Source organism: Phlebotomus papatasi, chromosome 3 (assembly GCF_024763615.1).
Source record: "Phlebotomus papatasi isolate M1 chromosome 3, Ppap_2.1, whole genome shotgun sequence".
Lineage (NCBI taxonomy): Eukaryota > Metazoa > Arthropoda > Insecta > Diptera > Psychodidae > Phlebotomus > Phlebotomus papatasi.
This window is the reverse complement of record NC_077224.1, coordinates 18,755,008-18,778,573: the sequence shown is the minus strand read 5'-3', so window position 1 is coordinate 18,778,573 and position 23,566 is coordinate 18,755,008. Positions and strand designations below refer to the sequence as shown.

Below are 23,566 nucleotides of genomic sequence, written 5' to 3'. Positions count from 1 at the left end.
TCCTCAATCAAAAACTCAAAATTTTGCTCCAAAGCTTTCAACCCTTGGTATGGGTCTTCCTCAGTGGGTTGGGAAATGTTTTATTGTGTTTTCAGAATCATTTTTAACAATTTTCATCTATCTCTACTCACTCAATTTTGAATTTTTAAATAGAGTAGAGATAGATGAAAATTGTTAAAAATGATTCTGAAAACACAATAAAACATTTCCCAGCCCACTGAGGAAGACCCATACCAAGAAGGGTTGAAAGCTTTGGAGCAAAATTTTGAGTTTTTGATTGAGGAATAAGCTGCCCCTGACGAACACCGGAAGATTTGAATCGAATATAATCCGTCAGATACCCCACCTAAAAAAAATGCTAGGTCTAGATCCTACATCGTAAATTTTAAGCGCTATTACAGTAGACTCTCCCTCAATCGGCTTTTTTCAATCGGGCGAAAAATTTTACTAACAATTTTCACGTTTAATTATGAAGCTAATTTGCTCAAATTCGCTGTAGTTCTTCCTATTTTATCGTGATTCTTATAATTGAGCGCTTTTTGTGAAATATACAAAGGCTTTGACGCCCAAATCTATCGATAAACCGGATGACATTTTACCCCAAATGCCCAATTGAGAGAGAGTCTACTGTATGCCCCATTTTTCATTTCAATTTTGCATTTTTTGTTTAAGGTTTGCTAAAAACTAGCACACATATTTTTGGAAATTAATATAAGTTTTTTATTTCTTTAAGTAATCTCTGCAGTTCATTCTATTTTGACAAGTTTTCTTTTGGAAAAATGAATGAATTTCTTATTCAAACAATTTTGATCATTTTGATATAACAGTTTGCAAATTACATATTAAACTCCTGTTAGTTAAATCTTCCTACAAACAATTTTAATGGACTTCCTAACAGGTGGTTTTCCCACCGTTTTTAGTGAGATAGAGATATTCAGGAAACCTTTAGTAGCACTTCCGGGTATTCTAGGGAGTGTGAAAGAATCAAATTCCCCTCAAGAATATGATAAATCGTTAGAAATTACCCGCCAAATTGGATAACAGTGCCAATTGGATGACATGCAATAGATCAACAGTGATATAGAATTATTCGTATTGCGGGAAATATTTACTAGAAGTGACGGTGGGAATCTCAAGAATTCCTCCCAGCTCCTCCATAATTCAGTGTGGAAAAGCCATAGATTATTTGCCCCTTGGGGAGAATGAATACCAGGAGTTACTCAATCAAATATACCATGAATCCAGCAACTTCATCTCCTCCATCCATTTCCTTCTGATTTTCTGTGAGCAAACTATCCCACCAGACGGAGTCATTTAATTAATTGTGTCAATTATTAATTCTGTTTCATTCACAAATGATTACTCGCCATTTAACCCAGAGAGAGAGAGAGTGAAAAGCACGGGTCACCCCCACAATATATCTTGGCATCTATTTCGCCAACATAAAACGACCCTTTTTCGCATAACATTTGTACATTCAGCAAGATTGACCATGGAATTATTTATGAGTGTCAGAAAATCATGGGATATTGTGTGAAATTTCAATACTAAAGTTTATTTTCTTACCTTCTCGTTGTTCTTGGGGGGCGGGAGGAAGCCAGGACGCTTGGCCACATAGTCTTCCTTAGGGTGCTTCCTATTTATCCTTTTTTCATGTAATTCCAGCTGGTATGACCAAAAATAACATTGAAAAACACTCGCGGAACACTCACTTAACAAATTTAGAGTAAAATTCACATGTAAATTCGAGTTTTTCCACGAGGAAAACACGAATTTTCTGTCTGGCGGAAAAACAATTGCGCCAACCAACGCCGACTTTTGCCCACTGTTTCAATGCCCACTTGACAGAGGGCTGCAAAAACGCCGACATTCGCTGCCAACTTCACTGCGTAGTTTTTTGTGAAGAAAATCGGACGTGGCGTTGCAAACATGGAAAATATTGAGAAAAAAAGTAGTGAAAGTGCTCCAAATCCCGATGTAGGTGTTCCTGAAGCCCCGAAGACTTTCTCCTTGGAAGGTAGGTGATGAGATTCACAGAAAATTCCACCGGGAAGTACTTGAAATCCCCCGAGACATCTTCCTAACCCTACTTTTTGGGGTTCTTGTTGGAAGTTTCTCAAGAGATTTCTCTGTTTTCCACGGGTTTTGTCCAGTCCTGCGGATGATTAAGGATGCCCAGCAACAGCATGGGCTTCGCCATGGGGATTATCAGCGCTACCGTGGCTACTGCACCCGCCGTGTCAGGAGATTGCGGAAGGTTCTGAAACTGCCGCAGTATGATAAGAGACACTACAAGAAGAAGGATGTCTCAGTGGCTCATCTCCAAGGGAGCCGGTCGGATGTGAGATACTTGCACATTCCCCTAATGATGGCTGAGCGTGCCTGGGCCTATGGGATGCAGCTGCGTCAGGAGGCCAACACAGAGCCACGGAAGAAGTTCCATCTGGTTGGAAAGCTCCGGAAAGCCTGTCTGTATGCCCTGCAGCTTCAGGAGCTCTCGGCTTCTGACTGCTGCGACGCCCGGACAAGGTGGGAGATTGAGGCCTACAATGCCTGGATGCACGGCACTCTGCACTTTGAGCTTTCGCTCTGGAAAAGTGCAATTGAGAACCTGAAAAGGGCTCAACTGGTGTACCAGAACCTGGGAGATGCTCTTCCGGAAGAGGAGCAATCCCTTTACCGAGCGAAAGTCGATGAATTGACACCAAGTATTAGGTAAGTTTAATCTCTCCTTTTTATTCAAATTAGTTCCGGAAGATTTAAGGGGCTCATAATTTAGAAAGCAAAATCCACTTTAGGATATTCCTTAGCCCGAAATTTTTTTTATCCGAGATTAATTTAGTTTCTAAATCTTGGAATTTTATCACTGATTGGGGAATACTAAAATTCTGTAGAATACCAACATTTCCTGCAACTGCCACCAGAGGCGCTTAAATTGCAAAATTTGTTTTCCGAATATACTCAAACTCTGAAGAAGATAATCTTGACCTGAATTATGAATGCTAGAAGTTCGTAAAAACAATTAAATACAAAATTATAAAAAGAAACGCATAATTATATTCAAAATCTCTTTATTTGTCCCTTAAGGACTCTACACATTGGGAGCAGTTTTCGTCAAAAAATACATTTTTGACAGAATTTTGACGTTTTTACCTGCAGCAGTTCAGACAATTTCCTTCAAAAAGATAATTTTTGATGAAAATTGCTCCTAATGTGTAGTGGCCTTTAAGTTAACGATTTTTTTTAATAACTTCTGCTTACAAAGAACTGTTCAATTTCCCCTGCGTTCATTGCTTTTTGAGGTTATGTTTCTGATAACCTCACTTTATTAACTAGTTTTATTCTTTTTGCTAATTATGCTGACCAATATCTATCGATATTTTTTAAATTCTATGAGACAAATATTTGAGACTATCAGAAGGTTTCAGTTTTTTCACAGTTTTGAAGTTTATTCCAATCAAATTAAAATTTTTTAAGGGTATTTGTAATAGAATCTCATTGCTTAATTAACTTCTAAGAAAATGTAATATTTTTTCTTACTTAGAACGTTTTTATTCCAAAAAACATCAAATTCTCACCTTTTTTGTAATCGAATTTAAGGGTATGTGTAACCTAACCTCGAAGTCGATTATAAAATAGCAGAAAAGTATTTGCAATTTTGATTATGAAAGTACTATGTATCGCAGAGCATTTCTCCAGAAGAGCATTGATAACAATAAATCTATTTAAAAAAAAAATTAAATAAAATCCAAGAAAAATAATTCTCTGACATATTAAAATTTTAAATTTGATAAGTTCTTGCTTCTAAAATGTGATTAATTTAAAATTTTAATTTCCCAAATTGTCGTGTTTTTTTGGCACTGATAAAAACTCATTAACAGCATTTCTTTATTTAAAATACATCAAATTCTAACCTCAAAAGCTTTTAATTTTTACCGGATTGATTGAAATAGAAGATTGGCAAATTTTTAATTGTAGAAGGGTGTTGCTTTTGACGTTTACAATTGGAAATGCGCTCTTAAGTGAGAACCTTCTTCCAAGATTACTTAATGCATAACTTTACATTCTAGAACAAACTCTTAACCTTGCTATTCACTTTATGAGAGAATGAGGTTAAATTTCCTTGATTTTTTGAGGTTAGGCCACACATAACCTAAAACTTTTCGAAATAACCTATTCTTTAGTAAAATTGGAGAAAAAAGATCATTTTGTCCAAACAATAGTGATCAAAAAATTCTATAAAAGGTTATTCATTAAGCTAAACGACACTTAAACTAAAAATGAGACTGCGTATCAAATTTAAAATTTTCCGAATTTATTAAGAATATAACATTAGAACCTGTTGCAATAAAAGTACTATCAAGTACTTCTAATTGTACTTTTAAGTGAATATCAAGTCTATCGGAGATGGTCGCCCAACTTGGCGAATACAGGTGTGATTATGAAAGAATCACACCTAAAAAGACAATGTGATAGACAAACTTTAGGTTTGTTTTTTTTTTGTTTTCTATTTAAAAAAAAGTAATAAAATAAGTATAATTGTTTTTTTTTCTTCAAAATTCTTTGTCCTATTCCAAGAAATGCAACAGAAGTAAGTTTTCTAGCAGTTACTTACGAGTTTCTCGTTGTCCAAACTGAGCGAAATCCGATTCCGGCGTTTGATTTACCTTTTGACAGAAAAGTGCAATAATATTTTTAACATGAGTTTATTGTCTTTCATGTAGTATTACAAGTACTATAAATTTATTTACTGCAATAAATTCGGAATATACAATTTTCCGAAAACTACTAGAAAATTATTTGTAGCAGTCTTTATATTTCTGAATATTCTTGGCGTTCAGTTTTGCAATTTTAGATTTTAAAACTCGTTCTAGCAGTTTCTAGCAGCGGAAAAAATGACGCATGAATTCTACTAAATGGTTAAATATTCTGAATTTTTCTTTTAAGTCTCCTTCAGGTCTATAAATGATGTTTTGAAATGTGAGGGTATGTTATGACTTAAATTTGAATTTTTCAATTGTCGGCACTCTTTAATTTTTAATATAATTTACATTACAAAAATATCTTATAGATTTTTTACGATAATCACTAATAATAATTCAATGTATTTCATTTTGTTATTTGTATTGTCCCCTTTTCCAATGTGTCCATCGCTGTCTTAGCGTTGATTCTGACCTCCCGGACAAAACAGCTCATTCCTTACTATTCCAAATTTTATTATTTTTACTTATTCATTTTGATTGGAACCCTTCCGGAAGGCAAGAAATAGGGCTAGAAATCTTAAAAGTATCCAAAAATCCCAGTCATTGTTTTCTGTTGACAAATTGAGAGACTTCCGGAACAGGGTTTAAAGCCCGATTGAGCTTAAATGAGGTAATCAAATGTTTTAGGTACTGTGCCTACAACATTGGGGAGGGAGCTTCAATGGATGATCTCCTGGAGCTGAGGGCTCAGGGATTGCTGGAGAATCTTGAATCTCTGGCCACTCAGGTCAAATCCCAGAGCACTGAAGCTCTGCAGACGACCGAGTGGCGTGGCCGGAAGATGGGAGTGCGTCCGGAAAAGGCTAGGCTCTTCCTGATGAGTATTCAGGACTTGGACAAGAGTATTGAGAAGGCTAAGAGTATCCAGGCGAAAATTGAGATTCTGGAGACGGTTATTATGGACTGCAAGGATGCGATAACGGCCATTAAGGAGGAAATTAAGCAAGATCCGAAGCTCAGGGCTACTTCCCAGGGTGGACAGATTGTCGGAATCCACTTCCTGCTGTCCTATTTGACGTACATTCGCCTGATGAGGACTCTGGAGAGGAATATGCTCCTGGTGAAGCAGGCCAAGGCAAGCCTGGAGGATGCTTCGGAGGGAGGCGGGAAGAAGGTCAGACCGCAGGATATGACCAGACTGTACGAGATTATCTTGCAGAATGTGACGGAATTGCAGCAAGTTCCGGGCCTGGAGGAGGATGAGAAGTATCAGGAAGAGATTCTAAGCCTCAGTACGACGTTCCGGGCTTTTCGCTGCTACTACATTGCCCTGACTCTCGTGGCCATGAAGCGATGGAAGGAAGCTGTGGCCCTGTACGAGAGATCAATGAACTATGCCAAGGAAGCTCTCACTAGCAGCCCTAAGGCCTACAATCTGGCTGAAGAACTGAAGCATCTCATCAGCACGATCGAGGGATGCAAGTTCTCAGCTCATGCCTACAGTGTCCTCGAGGACGATGCTTCAGATGAGGCAGGAGCTGTTTTTGGACGTACCCAGAAATCCTCGAAGCCTCTCTACGAGCGTCTCTCGGAATACAAAGAAGATGCCACGTTGCACTCCAAGAATCCGAATGTCTTCAAAATAACTCCCGACATGGAGCCAATTCCATGCAAACCACTCTTCTTCGACCTCGCCCTCAATTTCATCGAATTCCCATCGCTCGAGGACAAAGTGGAGTCTCCAGGAGGGAAGAAACAGCCGGCAGGGATTTCAGGATTTGTCAAAGGATTCCTCGGATGGGGTGGAGCTAGCAAGTAAGGTCAGGACTCTTTCATTTTTCTACTTTTCTTTATTTCCTATTTACATTCTCTCCTCAAATACTGAAGGTTTTTTTTTGTTGTTTTCTTTTGGTTATGTCAATGCTGATGGTGTCTCGAAAGAGAGAGACAGAAAAATTAAATGATCACAGGTTGATATTTTTTGTGCAGATTGTTGATGATACAACATAAAAATAATATTAAGCTCAAACTGAGCCGTGACTCTTTTTATTTCCATCGCATATTGGCGACGAGTGAACTAAAAAGATCTATTAACCCTCAAGTGGCCAAGTGTGTCTCCTATTTAGTGTTTTTCCCTTTATTACAATATAAATCAAGCTAGGGATTTCTAGGAACGTTCTAGGAATCAGAGAGCTTTCGGTTACAGATTCAAAAAATGAGAAAAAAATTGAAATTACCGGGATTTGAACCCGCGACATATTAGAAGGAAGGTTCTAGATTTCTGAAAAACTTAAGTTACAGATTTAAAAAATGAGAAAAAATTTGACATTACCGAGATTCGAACCCGCGACATATTAGAAGGAAGGTTCTAGGATAGTGAAAAACTAGAGTTACAGATTAAAAAAAATGAGAAAAAAATGACATTACCGGGATTTGAACCCGCGACATATTAGGAGGAAAGTTCTCGGATTGTGAAAAACTTGAGTTACAGATTTAAAAAGAAAATGAGAAAAACAAATTGACATTACCGGGATTTGAACCCGCGACATATTAGAAGGAAGGTTCTAGGATTGTGAAAAACTTGGGTTACAGATTAAAAAATGAGAAAAAAAATTTGACATTACCGGGATTTGAACGCGCGACATATTAGAAGGAAGGTTCTAGGATTGTGAAAAACTTGACTTACTGATTAAAAAAATAAGAAAAAAAATGATATTACCGGGATTTGAACCCGCGATATATTAGAAGGAATGTTCTAGGATTGTGAAAAACTTGGGTTACAGATTAAAAAAAAATGAGAAAAAATTGACATTACCGGGATTTGAAACCGCGACATATTAGAGGTATATATATTGAAAGCAGGACGACTCAATCCTGGGACAGTTATGACGGTTGCAAGATTGAAAAAGAAGAAAATATTAGGTTAAAAACAAGAGGAAAAAAGTCAAGTGTTACCGGGATTCGGACCCATGACATATTAAAAAGTAAACATAAGCAAACAGGGTGGCTTAATCTTGGGACAGTTAGAGAGTTCGTAGAATTTAGAAAAACTTGAGTTACAGTTAAGAAAAAGTGAGAAAAAATCTGACATTCCTGGGATTCGAACCTCTGACATATAATAAAATAAATATAACGCAAACGATTATTCAATCCTTCTACTGCTAGGAAGGTTGTAGGATTGGAAAAAAAATGAGTTAGAAGTCGAAACAGGTCAAAATAGTGAAGAAAGAAATGATATTACCGGGATTCGAACCCGCGACATATAAAAAAGTGAATGTGAGATTATTAAAAAGGTTCGTTCGATTAAATATTTTGGAATCTCAGGTCAATAAGATGAGGAAAAAAGTCTGTCATTGTCGGGAATTGAACCCGCGGTTTATCGAAAAGTGAAGATGACTAAATATAACGGCACAGAGTGCTGCTAACCTTAATTCTAAAGAATTGAAGTCGTGATATTTTTAGAATTTAGACATCCAAGAATCCCGGAAATCGATCATGTAAGCGTTTCTAGAAACATAGAAACTTTTCCGAAGAATACGAAAAATCTTGTTTTACAGGAGAATAATGAACCTTGAAACGAGAACGTTTTTATTTTATAATTTCAGAAATGTTCATTTGCGGAAACGGTTCTAGAAACACAGAAACGCAGTAAATTTTGAAAGAACGCATCAAAGAGTAAAGAAGCATGGAAAATTTTATTCTTAGAAACATGAATATAATTCTAGAAACGGAGAATCGTTTTTAGAAGTTTCGGATACAGTTCTAGAAACTCAAAAACGCATAAAAGAATAACGAAACGTTTCTAGAAATATGGAAACTTGTCTAAAGACGCTGATGTTTTTTTCTAAGCCTGCAAATGTTTCTTGAAACTCAGAAAGGCATTAAAGAATAACGAAACGTGGAAAGTTTTCCTCTTAGAAACGTGGATAAATGATTTCTGAAATGCGGAATCATTACTAAAAATATAAAAAAAAAATACTAGAAACTCAGAAACGCGTCAGACAACAATGAAACGTTTCTAGAAACATGATAAGTTTACTAAGTATTTATCACGCTAATTTTTAAAGCGTGATAACTTCTATATAGAAATTCGGTAACGAATCAAAGCAGAGATGAGCAAGAATCGTTTGAAACCGAACGAATGTCAAATGAAAATTGTATGTCAACAGTGTCAAAACGCTTCCTGGACAAGGTTATTTTGACGTTAGCGAAACGTGGAAATTTGTAAAGACGCAATCTTCCGTTTTCTGAAACGTTTGAACGGTTCATGAAACGCATCAAAAAATAACGAAACATGAAAAAATTACTGTGTTATAAAGTGTTCCGAGTTCAAATCCCCTTTAGGTCACCAGAAATTTTCTATTGGACTAAGAACGGTTTACAAGACGATTTTAATTATTTTTTATCTGTCATATAAGTAAAAAAGTATTGCTTAATAGAAAATATGAATATTAGTCTGTTAATGCAATTTTAGCTTGGGAAAGTTTTCGTGAATCTTTTGTGAAATTTAGTTGAACTTTACAACTAGAAATTTGAGAACTCTAAGTTGAGAACAGTCGCCAGCGTCTTTTTCGGGAAAAATACTATTCTCAAGCAAAGGAAAATCTGTAAATGTTTGTGAGTTCAGATTCAGACTACAGAAACGCCAGCGTCGCCAGCCGAACGAAGGTTTGTGTCTTGGTTTTCCAAAAACTTATTCAGCCTATTAGTGGTTTGTGTCTTAGGTTATAATGATCCTCCTTGTTTTTGACTTGATTTGTGCTAAAATTCAGAACACAGTGATCCCAATTCAAGTAAAAGAGCAAAATTTACTCAAATTAATGTGAAATGAAGTCTGTGAATTTTCATGTCTCAGTTAATTCTTTTTAGGAGTTTCCAATTTTTTCGGAGTAATTTTTTCTCTTTTCGTTTGAAAGTTTTGAGCAATAGAAAAGCTTAAGTCGCTTTTCTCACTTGAAATATTTGACTTTTCGTATAAATCGACAATTAAGAAATTTTATTGTTTTGTTTATTTTTATTTTTTAATTATTTTATTTCCTTTTTTCCCCCCTTAAATCCCTTTGTTCAGGTCTTAGGCCATAGGCCTATTTTGACCGAAATCCTGTCCAATAAAAAACCTAAAAAGGATCAAACTGTCAATAACTTAAAAAATAAAAAATAATCAATAAATAACAGAAACGGACTACAACACACTTAAAATCCACTACTATCCAAGTTAGAGTGCGTTTTTGATACTTCATATGAATTTTACCACAAGAAAATCATCTCAACTGAAGTATATTCTTAAATAGAAAACACACATTTAAGTATATACTTCGGTCGAGATAAATTTTTTCCCTGGAAAAGTGTAATTGTTACATCCAAATCAGTCGAATTAATTCGACTGGTGCTATAAGAAGTGGTCTATAAGAAGTATAGTCTCATTGATATCACTCTAGTTAATTTAAATTTGCGTAGAGTTGTTTTTCGATTTTCCTGTTTTCTTTTAGTGAACGCATGAAGTTGTGGAAACATATAGACCATAATGGTGCAATATCAGTGAAAAGTAAAAAGGTAAATCTTGCTCCTGAATATTTTTTTAGCACTTGATTGTGCTCAAAGGCTTCTGCATTATCGACACTCATTTTTGCTAGTTCCTGTCACGACTGTTCCGTGGTTTTGAAATAGGATGAGGACTGGGGAAACTTGGGCACGATTGGAATCAGGTTTATTCCAAGGAAAAAAAATGAGAAAAGTAAATCATTCTCCTGAACATTTTTTAACACTTGACTGTTCTCAAGTGGTTCTGCATTATCGACATTCGTTTTTGCTAGTTCCTGTCACGACTGTATTGTGGTTTTGGAACTGGACGAGGACTGGAAAAATGGACACGATTGGAATGAAGTTTATTCAAAGGAAAAAAATGAGAAAAGTAAATCATACTCCTGAATATTTTTTTAACACTTGGTTGTTCTCAAGTGCTTCTACATTATCGACACTCGCTTGTTCTGGTTCCTGTCACGACTGTATTGTGATTTTAGAACACGACGAGGACTGGTGCAAACAGTCGAAGGAGAAACCACCACAAAGGAAAGTCGATAATACAGAAACACTTGAGAACAGTCATGTACTAAAAAAAGATGTTCAAGAGAAAGATTTCCCCTGCTTATTTTTCATTGGAATAACACCATATTGGTACAATTTCAATATAAAATAAAAAAGGGAAATCATTCTCCTGAACATTTTTTAAGCACATTACTGTTCTCAAGTGTTTCTGCCTTATCGACTATTCTTTGTATTGGCTTCTGTCACGAATTTTTAGTTATTTTGAAACAAGACGAGGGTTGGGGAAAGCGGGCCCCCATGAGAAAGAAGCTTATTCCAATGAAAACATGAAAATATTAAATCATTCTCCTGAACGTTTTTTTAAGTACATGACTATTCTCAAGTGTTTCTGTATTATCGACTAGTTTTTGCATTGGATTCTGTCACGACTTTTTAGTGGTTTTGAAACAGGACGAGTACTGGGGAAAGCGGGCCCCCATGGGAATGAAGCTTATTCCCAGGAAAACGTGAAAATGGGAAATCATTAACATGAACATTTTTTTAGTACAGGCTGTTCTCAAGTGTTTCTGTATTATCGACTATTATTTGTATTGGTTTCTGTCACAACTCTTTAGTGGTTTTGGAAAAGGACGAATACTGGGGAAGCTTATTCCAATGAAAACACGAAAAGGGGAAATCATTCTCCTGAATTTTTTTTAGTACTTAACTGTTCTCAAGGGCTCCTACATTATCGGCTTTTTTGCGTTGATTCCTGTCTCGGTTGTTCTCACGAGTTCTCACCGTGTTCTAAAACCACCACACAGTCTTAAAAGGAATCAACACAAAGGAAAGTCGGTAATACAGAAGCACTTGAGAACAGTCATGTACTAAAAAAGCAAAAAGAGAGCCCATCATCGCATTTTCTAAGCTTAAGAGACACAAACCATCATTCGGCCAATTTATCAAAGGCACAGGAATGCGAAACATTGTACTGTAAAGTCCACTCGAGGGCTAAGAATCACAGCTGAGATAACAATGATGCATTGTGTGTATCATAAATTGTGCAAAAGTCCCTCCTCGTAGAATTCGAGGACCATCTCCCGAATCCTTCGATGGTATTCAGGTGTTAGCATTTGTGTCATTTGTGTGCTATTGCCAAAATCTGTGATTGTGACAGAATTGAGATCGGGAATGCGATTGGGATGAAATGTAACAGCTGGCATTAGCCACATTGAATTGCCCAGGCCATAGAGCATCTTTCGTTGGAGTTCACGCTTGATGCTGTCCAGGGAGAATTGCATCTCTAAGCGATTGAATGCATCTTCCTGGGCACTTTGGGATGAGAGATAGATATGGAGGGATTTTATGAGGGATTTCTGATAGTCTGTGATTAATTGATCGAGATGAGTTTGACGGAAAGCTCTCACGGTGCTGGTGTAGATAAAGTGTAGGATATCAATCACAGGTGATGTACATCGCATTGTCTGCAAATCCACCAATTTCACATGCTCAGCACATCCTGTTGATCTCTGACGAAACATTAGATTATTAATCCATATATCACCATGACAGATCACCTTCCACGATTCCTCATTCTCCAGCACATGACGCGACATTATGTCATACATACATCCCTGCATCCTCTCAATTTTCCCAATTGCATCTGTTAGATGACCATCGGTATTTGTTGCTTTCAGACTTGTCAGGGTGTCCCGAAGGGAACATTCCAAGGTGTTTGAGATAAATTCTCTGGCTTCTGGACAGTAAACAATTTCCGATATACTTTGTCTTACTGTGTCAAATGTTTCGGGTTCTTTGACCTTCATGGCCAGAGATATTGCATGGAGATTGCCCAATTCCTGCAAAGAAAATGGTGCAAAAAAAAGGAAAGAATCCTTGCTCTATTCCACTTTGTTTTTTTTTTGTGTTCAACAAATCCCTGCGTCAAAAGTCAAACATCTCACTTGCATAACGAGTGAACAGTGTGAATAGTCCAATCCCTTGAGTCTGTCCTCCATCTCAAATCCACTCTCCCGGAGATCCTCAAGAATAATCACCTCCTTCTCGGCATCGTCAATTCCGGCAAACAGACACTTTGGGTAGGGCAGGCGATTGCTGGAGAAACGCCGGAGATGCGGAAGTACTTTTGTGTAAGCGGCAATTTCATTCGCAAAAGCCTCGTCACACCGGAAAAGCTGACGTCGAGATATACTCGATATTTGACGCTTTACGATGAGCTTTCGTTGGTAATCTGCAAAAGGAAGTTCATCTCAAAATCATTCCTCCTTTTTTTTAAATTTAAATCTAATTTAGAGAATTTTGTAAATTGCAATTTCAACATTTCAGTCAAATCCTTATCAGCGATAATTTTTGTAAAAAATTTCTTCCGCAAACTCGTTCACTTGATGCATTATTTACTATTTCCCCTGACACAAGACCTCTGCTAATTGATTTGCAAACACATTAATTTTTATGATGATTGGCAACTATTAAACAAGTAAATATTCTTGTGGGAAATCCTTGCAAATTCTTAGTAAATGCAATTTATTGAACTTCACGGAGAGGGCGATATAAGGGACATAGGGAGGAATTTGTAATTCCGGACAAACCAATTTAAAATTTCGGACTTTTCGGAGTCATCACTGAGAGAAATCTGAAAAAGTTAAAATAATAATTCACAAATGTATATTTTACCCTGCGGTATTGATCCGAAATCGGTGTAAATATTACCCTTTTTAGGTGTATTAGGGGTTTTTATTACCCTTCTTCAAGTTAATTTTACCCCTAAAAAGGTGTAAAATTAACAATAAAAAATGTTGATATATTTTTGGACCTGAAATGGTGCTATTTGAATGAATTAGCAGGAAGAAACATTTTTTAGTACATGGCTGTTCTCAAGTACTTCTGCATTATCGACTTTGGTTGGTTATTGTCACTGCTGTTTGGTGGTTTTGGAAAACGAAGAGGACTGCGGAAAACTGTCGAGACAGAAACCAATAAAAAGAAAATTTTATAATATCAAAGCACTTGAGACCGCTTTACTGTACTAAAATGCTTCTGTATTATCGACTTTGCTCGGTGTTGGTTCCCCAGTTCTTGCCGTGTTTTGAAACCTTCAAACAGTCATGACAGAAACCTAAATAAAGAAAAGTCGATAATGTAGAAATACTTGAGACTGCATTACTGTTCTCAAGTGCTTCTGTGTTATAGATTTTTCTTTGATTTGTTCCTATCACGACTATTTGGCTATTTTAGAACACGGAAAAACTGGAGAAAACAGTCATGACAAAAAACAACACAACAAAAACTCACCACGACGAAACTTGCAGAATGCACTTGAGACTACTTTGCTGTTCTCAAGTGCTTCTGCATTATCGACTTTTTTGCGTTGGTTCCTGTTACGACTGTTTAATGGTTTTTTAGAACTATGAGAACTGAGTAAAACAGTCGAGAAAGGAAGCAACACAAATGGAAATGGATAATGCAGAAGCACTTGAGAACAGTCATGTACTAAAAAAAATTTCAGGTGAAAGACTTTTTCTTTTCATTGGAACAGTTTCAATATCCGGACTCTTAGTTGTTTTTTCCGAAATTCAAATTTTTACTTTAAGCAACGCATCCCTTCGGAAGACTCCATGCTTCGAACAATTCATTTTTTTTTAATGTGTTTTCAATTATTTTCGGACATTATAAAATTATTTTTTAATAGCTAGTTTAATGCCCTAAATTTTCAAAAAAGAGCTATGGCTAAAATGCATTGAAAACATAAAAGAAACTTGAGTTTTAGCGAAGCTTAAGACTTCCGAAGGTAACCCGCTTTTCCCTACTTCGAATTTTTCTTTTTTTTTCTCGAAAAAAAGTGGGTTCTGTCCACCCATGTATCCTTATGGCAGCTATCTGAGCTAAGAGACAAACGGTTAGAGATAGCAGCTTTAGAGTTTCAAACACCTCCAAACAAATAAAGCAGACATACATTTGAGTATAGAACTCAATTTACATTTTCATTTTTTTTTACTAAGTTCTTTTAAGCAAAACCACTAAAAAGTATTTTTGTGAATTAAAAACAATCTCGTAGAGCTTATTCTCGAACTGGATTCCAATACGTAAAAAATGTAAAAAATAATTTCGGATTGGATTGGATTTAACGGATTTAACCTGTCCCATTTGTCCCAAAATGAGGTAATTTAGATGATGGACTATTCAGGTTAATATTTCTAGCATTTCTAACCTCACAAAAGTTATCTCCGCATTTTGGCTTTTGGGACAATTCAATTTAAGTCGTTTTAGCATCAAACTGTTGTAATCGAGTTACAAAGCCTTTTCTGGTATTTTTTGCAAAATTATGCAATATGCAACGATTTTTTACTTATTACCGGCCTAATGCCTCAACGATAAGACCTTTCAATTTATGGTCTTCAGCAACTCCTCTAAAAGCGGTCTTCAAACAAAAGGTTTAGAACCAGTTGTCTAAGATCTCAAAATCTTAAATAGTAATCAATTTAATTGCTTCTTCAGGATATGATATATCATTTGCCCTTAATGATCCAATTATAAGTTAAAATTTCTAAAGTTCTTCGGCCATCTTAGGACCATTATCCATCTCAAGAGTTTTCATATAGTTAATTCGGAATGTTTTCTGACTTCTTTTCTCACACACCAATAAAAGAAGAATCGTTTTCCAAAAAATAAATACAACGTTCTGTAAAGTTCTGGTTCAATCGACTCAGCAGATGTCGTAAGCAGGACAGCTCGGAATGTCGGACAGTGTAAAATGTCGGACAAACTATTTTCTACATTCGACAATTTCTTTAAAACGTGACAAAAACATTAATCAAGTAATCCGAAAAGTACTCCAGAATTAAATTATTATTAATAGATTATCAAAATCTTAACTTTTATAAAGATTGGTCCGACATTTTCGTACTGTCCGACTTTCCAAAAAGATTTTCCACTTCAGAATGTTTAGTAACATTTTATGCAACAGAAAAATATCGTTTAAAAAAAAAAGAATTACATAATTTTCTGAAAAGTTCCAGTTCAATTGATTCAGAAGTGGTGGTAAATTTGACAGCGTGGAATATCGGACAGCGCGTAGTTGCAGATACCAACTTTGACGTTCGACATGTTCTTTACAAGGCGACGCAAAGAATAATCAAATAATCCGAAAAGTACTCTAGAATTGCATTCTTATACAAATTAGCACTAGACTTTTACAAAGCATTGTCCGAAATTTCACGCTGCCCGACTTTCCGAAAAGATTTTCAATTTCTGAACCTTATCCCATTTCTTTCTTTATACTTAAAAATTAAAAAAAAAATCGTTTTCAAAAAAGAAATACATACAACGTTCTGAAAAGTTCTAATTCAATTGACTCAAAAGTCGGACAACATGGAATGTCGGACAAACCATTTTCTACATTCGACAATTTCCGAACTTATCCATACTTCGACATAAGATTGTGCGGCATTCTGCTCTGTACGACTTTCCAAAGTTTACTGAATTATGAAGCATTAATGGGGATAAAAACGATTTTTCAAACATATTTGGTCCTTATAAGAGGGGTTATTCAAGTTTGGAATACTGATGCGTTTTCCCCTCCGAATCCATGAAATTCATGGCATCACTCGAAAGATTCTGATAGATTCTTAAATGGAATTAATAACATTAATTCCTATTCGGTTTAATACGGCAATGTTCGTTACAAAATGTCGGCCTTGGTTATCCTCTTGGACATTAATGACCTTGAATCTTTCCTCTTGGCGTTTTTCAAGGTCAAAGTTTAAAGAGTTCTTGGGAACGTATTTCTTAACTGATTTTAATAAGTTTGGATGCATTTGGAAAGGTCTTGAAATCCCAGACAAGTCTAAATCGGTTTCATGCGATTTCAAACCAAAGCTGAACCGTTTTTTTTTTTTCATTGGAAATGTATTTATCGTTGCTACGTTACAAAATACCGAACTCTTGAGCATTATGTTTTAGAGTCCAATTGTCGAGCTTTTCTGTGGCACTTTCTCCATTCAGTTTTATTTTTCACACGCAAACTCTTTGCCCTTCAGCCTTTGATGGACATTTCTCTCAACCGTAAAAGCCTTTCATTACCATTGCACTCCCTGAGGAAACAGAGAGAGAGAGAGAGAGAGAGAGAGAGAGAAACATGTACCCTTTTTTGCAATCCTTCCAACTAGCTTTCGTGGATTTGTAGCGTGATTCCTGGAGCTTTTGCGGGCGAGCTTTCAAGCTGAAATTGGCACTTTATGGAGTGTCGGAATATGAGTTAATTTCTAATTATAATATTATGAATTGAGAGACATACAACTCATCTCGGCTGGTTGCCTTGAATGCAAGGTCGTCAATTGTGATGCTTCCTGAATATTTTATAACGTAATTACTCGAATGCAATTTTCTCTTGTGCGCGGGGGCGTTCCTTTTTGCTCTTCATTCATGGTTTTTCTTTGACGGAGACAAAATCCCGCGGGATTTCTTTTTGATTAAAAAAACAAAAAGTTTTCACAATGGCACTTTCCTACCTAAATCACGTCGTTTTCCTTGGACAGCAGCACGTTTAATTAATGACATGTAATTATCACCCTGTCGACTCCCGGGTTCACATTCAACACTATCAATTTTAATTGATAAATCATTTTCACACGATTGAAGAACTTTTTCAATAAAAGCCACATTTTCATTTTCACCACTGTCTTCCGTATCAAAATCCATTTTTTTGGCAGGGAATTGATAAATTATTACTTCCAAAAAAAATGTCAAGAAAGTATAAAGAAATTAGAAAAAAAATTATTGGAGGGAAAATGCGTGTCACTTGGACACCTACAAATCGCACCATCAACTGAGGAATATAGTAAACATTTTCAAGTCATTCGGCTGCATTTTATGCATTTGATGATCCACACAACTTGGTACACTGTTATTTAACTTTAGGCGGAAAATTCATTCTAATATTACTTCGACCAAGTTCTGCCACGGGAAAATGGTTAGAAAATAAATGGTTATTGGCAGTGTAATGTGACCTTCAGTGAACGCACCAATATACTATGTCTATTGAATGCAATATTTAGTTGCACTTGGCATTATTTTTACTAATATACTGTCGCCTCTATACTCTTTTATGACGTCGTTGGTGTGCACATCTCATGAGATAAATGTCTTATTTTTAATGGGATGCACCATTCGGTCAAAATTACTAACATCCACTTCACAAATGCACTCATTTCTCCACTCCTTTTTCGGCAAAAAAAAGGAAACTTGTGCCACAAGACATTGAAATATCGATTCCTGACCATTAGGAGACCTTCACCTACTTTTCACACGTCCACCCTATTTTTTGTTCTTCCTTTTTAGGCTCTAATTGATATAAATTGATGTTTTGTCTTTTTGCAACTGATTGTCTTTAACCACAACAATGGCTTTCCCAGAGGGGATTGATATTGAGGAAAATCACGTACAAATTCTAAAGTAATATTTTACTGACTTAGTAAGTGGCAGAACGCTCGCTCACTAGAAATTTCTCTTAGAAAAAGGCCTATTTACTCTTTATTAAAATCGTCTAAGACCGCTTTACTAAGTTGCTTCTGTGAAAGATTTTTGGTTTGTTGTCCACCGCCGTCTTAGCGTTCTGCGGGAACCTCTGCAAGAAAACGGTAAGAATTAGTCTTAGTACTTACCACTTTCATTTGTGGATCACAAATAACTAAATAACATTCTTAGAATAGATTCTCATTTAACCAATTTTCGATCATTTAATATTCAATTAAAATTAACAGAAAAATCAAGGTATCAAATCTTGAGCCTTTAATTAACACTTTAACTTTATTTTCCTTCGCTTTAATATTCCTTTATGCCTCCGGCAAACCTTTTAGATTGATTTAATTTGATGAAGTTGAAATTTGCTTACTTTTCTTCCTCAAAAATTTTTGCATAGGGTAGAGTCGGCCCTTTTGGCCAAGGAAGCACTTTTAGCCACCTAATCTAACGAATCAGAAAAACATATTTGATTTTGTATCGACTTGATTAATTCTAAGTTATTGAAAGAAATTCTCGACAAGGTAAACAATCACTAAAAAAAACATGGGATTCTTAAGAGGATTGAAAGCCAAGAGGAATTAAGGTGTATTTTCCAAATTCGTAATTCATTTTAGAGAAAAGCAGTCGAAAATAAGTGAAGGGGCTGGCAAAGCGTCCGAGCTTTGTGGAATGCTCGAACTTGTGACTTAGACGCTATACCTCATACTTTCGTTTTGCATACTTCTTCTTCTTTTAAACATTACTCCAAATTCAATTTAGATTAAACAAATTTCGTATGTGAAAGAATGAGATAGTCATATGCAAAACATGTGAAACTACACTGCTGGCAATAATCATAGCTCCACTTTTTCATACTGGAAAAACTTTGAAAAAAAATTTTTTTTGGAAAAAAAATAAAAATATCATTTGAAGATATTTTCAAACCAATATGAAAAATTGCCATTTGAATTTCATATCGTTAGAACTGTGAGTACTGTGATAGAATCTTTATCAAAATGGGGATTTTCGGGTGGCAATAATTATAGCTCCACTCAATAAATTTGGCTTCAGGGTATTTATTTTCAATCAGTGAAGGTAAATATCTTTTAGTAATTCAATTAATAACTTTATTAAGCTAATTAGAATCATTTTTATAAAGTTTTTCATGAATTTTGCTGAAATTTTGTAAGAAAAATGTTTAATGAACAAAAATAAGGGATTAATTAAGGTCTTGAAAGGGATGAAAATTGACAACCAAAAAATTTCCATAAAAATGACAAGATCCTATCACCTTTCATCCGAATTTGTCCATATTGCCGACATATATGCATTTTAAACCACTCCCAGGGCTAAAAATCTCCTTTTGTTAGAGGCAAAAGTGTTCACTTTTCCGTGTTACAGTCGAAAAAAACAAGTTTTCTACCGAAATTTGATGTTAAACAATGCTGACTGCTTAGTCTCATCATGTTCTGTTGATCCTGCCCCAAAACAGAATTCCAAGTGACTAAGGTGGTCTTCAGAATAATGAGATAAAAAATTATCAAAAAGAAGCTTATTGCAGTTTGATGAATAGAAAGTATTTTACGTCATTTAAGTGGTTTAAAATTATTTTTCAGACAGAAAACAAGTTAAGACAAGACCTATCAATTATTTTAGTCGAAAAAAATAATTTTGTACCACTTAAATTAGGTAAAACACCTTCTGTTCATCAAACTGCAATAAGCTTCTTTTTGATAATTTTTCATTTTATTATTCTGAAGACCAACTTAGTCACTTGAAATTCTGTTTTGGGGCAGGATCAACAGAACATGATGAGACTAAGCAGTCAGCATTGTTTAACATCAAATTTCGGTAGAAAACTTGTTTTTTTCGACTGTAACACGGAAAATTGAACACTTTTGCCTCTAACAAAAGAAGATTCTCAGCCCTGGGAGTGGTTTAAAATGCATATATGTCGGCAATATGGACAAATTTGGATGAAAGGTGATAGGATCTTGCCATTTTTATGGAAATTTTTTGGTTGTCAATTTTCATCCCTTTTAAGACCTTAATTAATCCCTTATTTTTGTTCATTAAACATTTTTCTTACAAAATTTCAGCAAAATTCATGAAAAACTTTATAAAAATGATTCTAATTAGCTTAATAAAGTTATTAATTGAATTACTAAAAGATATTTACCTTCACTGATTGAAAATAAATACCCTGAAGCCAAATTTATTGAGTGGAGCTATAATTATTGCCACCCGAAAATCGCCATTTTGATAAAGATTGTATCACAGTAATCACAGTTCTAACGATATGAAATTCAAATGGCAATTTTTCATATCGGTTTGAAAATACCTTCAAATGATTTTTTTATTTTTTTTCCAAAAAATTTTTTTTTCAAAGTTTTTCCAGTATGAAAAAGTGGAGCTATGACTATTGCCAGCAGTGTATCTCATTTTTTCACATACGAAAAATTGAGCTAAATTGAATTTAGAGTAATGTTTAAAAGAAGAAGAATTATCCGAAGAAATAAGATAGACATATGCAAAGCATGTGAGAAAGCAAGGGATTCGAATTTCGACTACATGAAATTTTCCTGATCTGAAAGGTGTGCCGGAGCCATTATGAACCGATTCAGAACTTATTGGATCCAATTCAGTTTTTATCGGAAATTTCAAGACTTCCAACAAACCTGATACCATTCGGTTGAGAAATACGTTGTTCAGAGCATTTTTAACATTTGACCTTGAAAAACGGTTGTTAGAAACAATTCAATGGGATTTTTCGTATAAGGTCGAATGAAAATAGTTTTAAGAGTAATAAAATTGATTTTCGAATGAAAATTACTTATCGGTTATTCATCGGTTCATACCTGAAGAGTACTATAACTGAATTTGTGATAAATATTAGTTATCGTTTATGAACCGGTTCATTACCGGTTCAGAACCGATTAAAACCAGTTGTCTTAGCGGAAATTTTAAAACTTCCAACGAGCTCAAACATGAAACCATTCGCTTGAGAAAGAAGCTGTATAGAGCCTTTTACACATTTGACCTTGAAAAATCGCTGTTGGGAATTGTTCAACGGAATTTTCGTATAAAAACGAAAAAATGTTCCTTTACAATTTAATTCAAACCTAATCTTTGATGAACGTTACCCATTGCGTTGGCTGAAAGCTTGCTAAAGACATCAAGTGTTTTTCTTGACGAAAATGCCGAGAAATTGATCAAAAATTGAATATAAATGCTCTTTAGTATCTTAAAGTATTTTTTTATAGAATTACTTTGAAAAACTTCACCGTTTTTGATTATTTTGGGACAGATGCGGGAAACTTGAAAAACTCCCCTAAAATCTCTTCTAAAACAAAGTTGGGGCTTTTTTCAAATTTGATCAAAAGCTCCTCCAAAATCTTTCCAAAATATTATTTTGAATTTTTTATATAAAAATTTTGTCCATCGTTTCTTTAAAAAAGTTATGAGAAATCCATTTTTAATCCAAATTTAATGATTTTGGACTTTTTAAAAAGTTCATAAGATTCAAGGACAAACCTTAACAGACAATGAAGGCGATTTTCTTTACTGAACATTCCCTGGTAAGCTATATCTTAGTATTTTTAAATTATTTAGTGTTAGGGGGAAGTGCGGCACCTTTGAAAGTGGGTCACCTTTGAAATTGGGATTTTCCTCCTATTCTTTAAATGGAATTGAGCCTTATCGTGATATAATTTAGCTGCAGAAACAGATTGAGATTGACGGGAAAAATCCCAATTTCAAAGCTGCCCCACTTTCAAAGGTGCCCCGCTTCTCCCTAAGCTTTTTTTATTTTTTTAAATGTATTACGGAGTGGGAAATAGCACCGTCCTATCCCTTCCTCGTTACTTTTAGTTTGTGAATTTTTTTCGATCAACACTTTTTTCGTTTTTAGATTTCAAGCTATAATGTTAACTTGTAGATTGAGCAAGGAACTAAGTCGATATTGTTTCTTTAACTTTTTCGAAAGGATTTGGAAAGTGTCCTAACTTTGCGTAATACTCGAATTGAAGATTCTTTTTGTGAAAGATAATAGTAAAATATTTTTGGAAAAGAAAAAATAAGAAGTTTTGAACCATTTAGACATCTGCAGTTAAAGCTTTAAGTAATTTTTTGAAGCAATACGGTAAGTGTACCAAATTTCGGCCAGTTTGCAATTCCGGCCACTTTTTTTATTCCTCAAATTTCCATGATTTTTTAGTTTTTGCATAGTCTAGTCTAGAGAGTATACAATGCAAAAATATCAAAAAATGTCGCTCGATGAACGAAATGATGAGAAAAAGACATTGAAAGAATTCCGAAAGGGCAAGGAACTATGAGTACGAAGCTGGCCGAAATAGTCCACCAAAGTTGTGTTTACATTTTTATTCATTTTTAAATGTATTATGAATGATTTTAGAGAAAATGAAGACGATAAATTGTCGACAAGGTTTCTAGCAACACTTCTTAAGAAGAAGTAATAAAAAATTTAATTTGTATTAAAAATGTTATATTTCAAACTTGAAACTTTGGGGCCTGAATGCAACTATGCCGAAATTCGGCACACTTACCCTATAATAAACTTCGACAGTTAATTATCGTTTTATTATCGACTGGTATATGGTTGAAATGGTTTAAATATGTACAGAATTCCAAGACCTTTCAAATGAATCCGTTTTTTCCCAAATCGGTTGAAGAATACGCTATCTAAACCCTTTTTAACTTTCGACCTTGAAAAAACATTATCAGAAGCGATTCAAGGTCATTTGCGAATAAGGACAGAACATTTATGAGGCATTGCCCGAATACTTAAAGTCGCTGTCTCTAACCGTTTGCCCTAGTTCCTAGAACGTTTTTGACCAACCCAAAACCTCTGTAATCAGGATGTTAGACTGCGTAGCCCCTTTGATGTTGCAGTGTCCCTGAAAAGTGCAGTGATGACGTCACTCTTGGGTAGCAATTGAAATTCTTTAGTGAAACAGCTGGCAGAGAGATAATCCAATAACATTGAACTTTAATGAAAATGGTAGTACCAGGCGCCTCCACGGCAACGTATCAATGTGTAAGTGCAATTCAGTTGGACCTCCTTCATTTTTTTTCTTTATTAAATAAAATTAATGCTGGGGAATTTGTTGATTTTGTGCGACAAAGTGGGTTGGCGGGGGGAGAAATGTGAAGATTAATATGGGTTTTATTTGTGCGTCTAACATTGGCCTAGATGATGGGAAATTTATGGACAGTATTTATTTTTGAATGGAATGCATCAAGAATGTGCTCTATGAAAGTTTTATGATATTCGGTTTTGAATATGTTGGAGATTAGAGCGT

At 35.2% G+C, this 23,566-nt stretch overlaps 2 protein-coding genes across 2 annotated transcripts; one reads left to right on the top strand and one right to left on the bottom strand.

Annotated features, from left to right (window-relative positions):
* The first annotated feature begins 1,881 nt into the window (after positions 1-1,881).
* Positions 1,882-6,732, top strand: LOC129806815 (signal recognition particle subunit SRP68-like). Its single transcript, XM_055855592.1, has 4 exons — positions 1,882-2,017; positions 2,154-2,715; positions 5,391-6,523; positions 6,645-6,732. Exons 1-3 carry the CDS (start codon positions 1,930-1,932, stop codon positions 6,520-6,522), a joined length of 1,782 nt encoding a protein of 593 aa, XP_055711567.1. The 5' UTR covers positions 1,882-1,929; the 3' UTR covers position 6,523; positions 6,645-6,732.
* On the bottom strand, positions 6,532-18,144 carry LOC129806816 (uncharacterized). Its single transcript, XM_055855593.1, has 3 exons — positions 17,255-18,144; positions 12,692-12,978; positions 6,532-12,586 (listed from the first exon to the last, which is right to left on the bottom strand). The coding sequence occupies exons 1-3, from the start codon at positions 17,442-17,444 to the stop codon at positions 11,780-11,782; spliced, it is 1,284 nt and encodes a 427-aa protein (XP_055711568.1). The 5' UTR covers positions 17,445-18,144; the 3' UTR covers positions 6,532-11,779.
* Between the last annotated feature and the right edge of the window lie 5,422 nt (positions 18,145-23,566).

Coding starts and splice junctions, on each gene's coding strand:
- LOC129806815 (XM_055855592.1), top strand. CDS start 1,930: ATGGAAAATATTGAGAAAAAAAGTAGTGAAAGTGCTCCAAATCCCGAT. Junction 2,018..2,153: donor GAAGACTTTCTCCTTGGAAG/GTAGGTGATGAG, acceptor GGTTTTGTCCAG/TCCTGCGGATGATTAAGGAT. Junction 2,716..5,390: donor GAATTGACACCAAGTATTAG/GTAAGTTTAATC, acceptor CAAATGTTTTAG/GTACTGTGCCTACAACATTG.
- LOC129806816 (XM_055855593.1), bottom strand. CDS start 17,444: ATGGATTTTGATACGGAAGACAGTGGTGAAAATGAAAATGTGGCTTTT. Junction 12,979..17,254: donor AGGAAAACGACGTGATTTAG/GTAGGAAAGTGC, acceptor TTCCTTTTGCAG/ATTACCAACGAAAGCTCATC. Junction 12,587..12,691: donor ACTGTTCACTCGTTATGCAA/GTGAGATGTTTG, acceptor TTTTCTTTGCAG/GAATTGGGCAATCTCCATGC.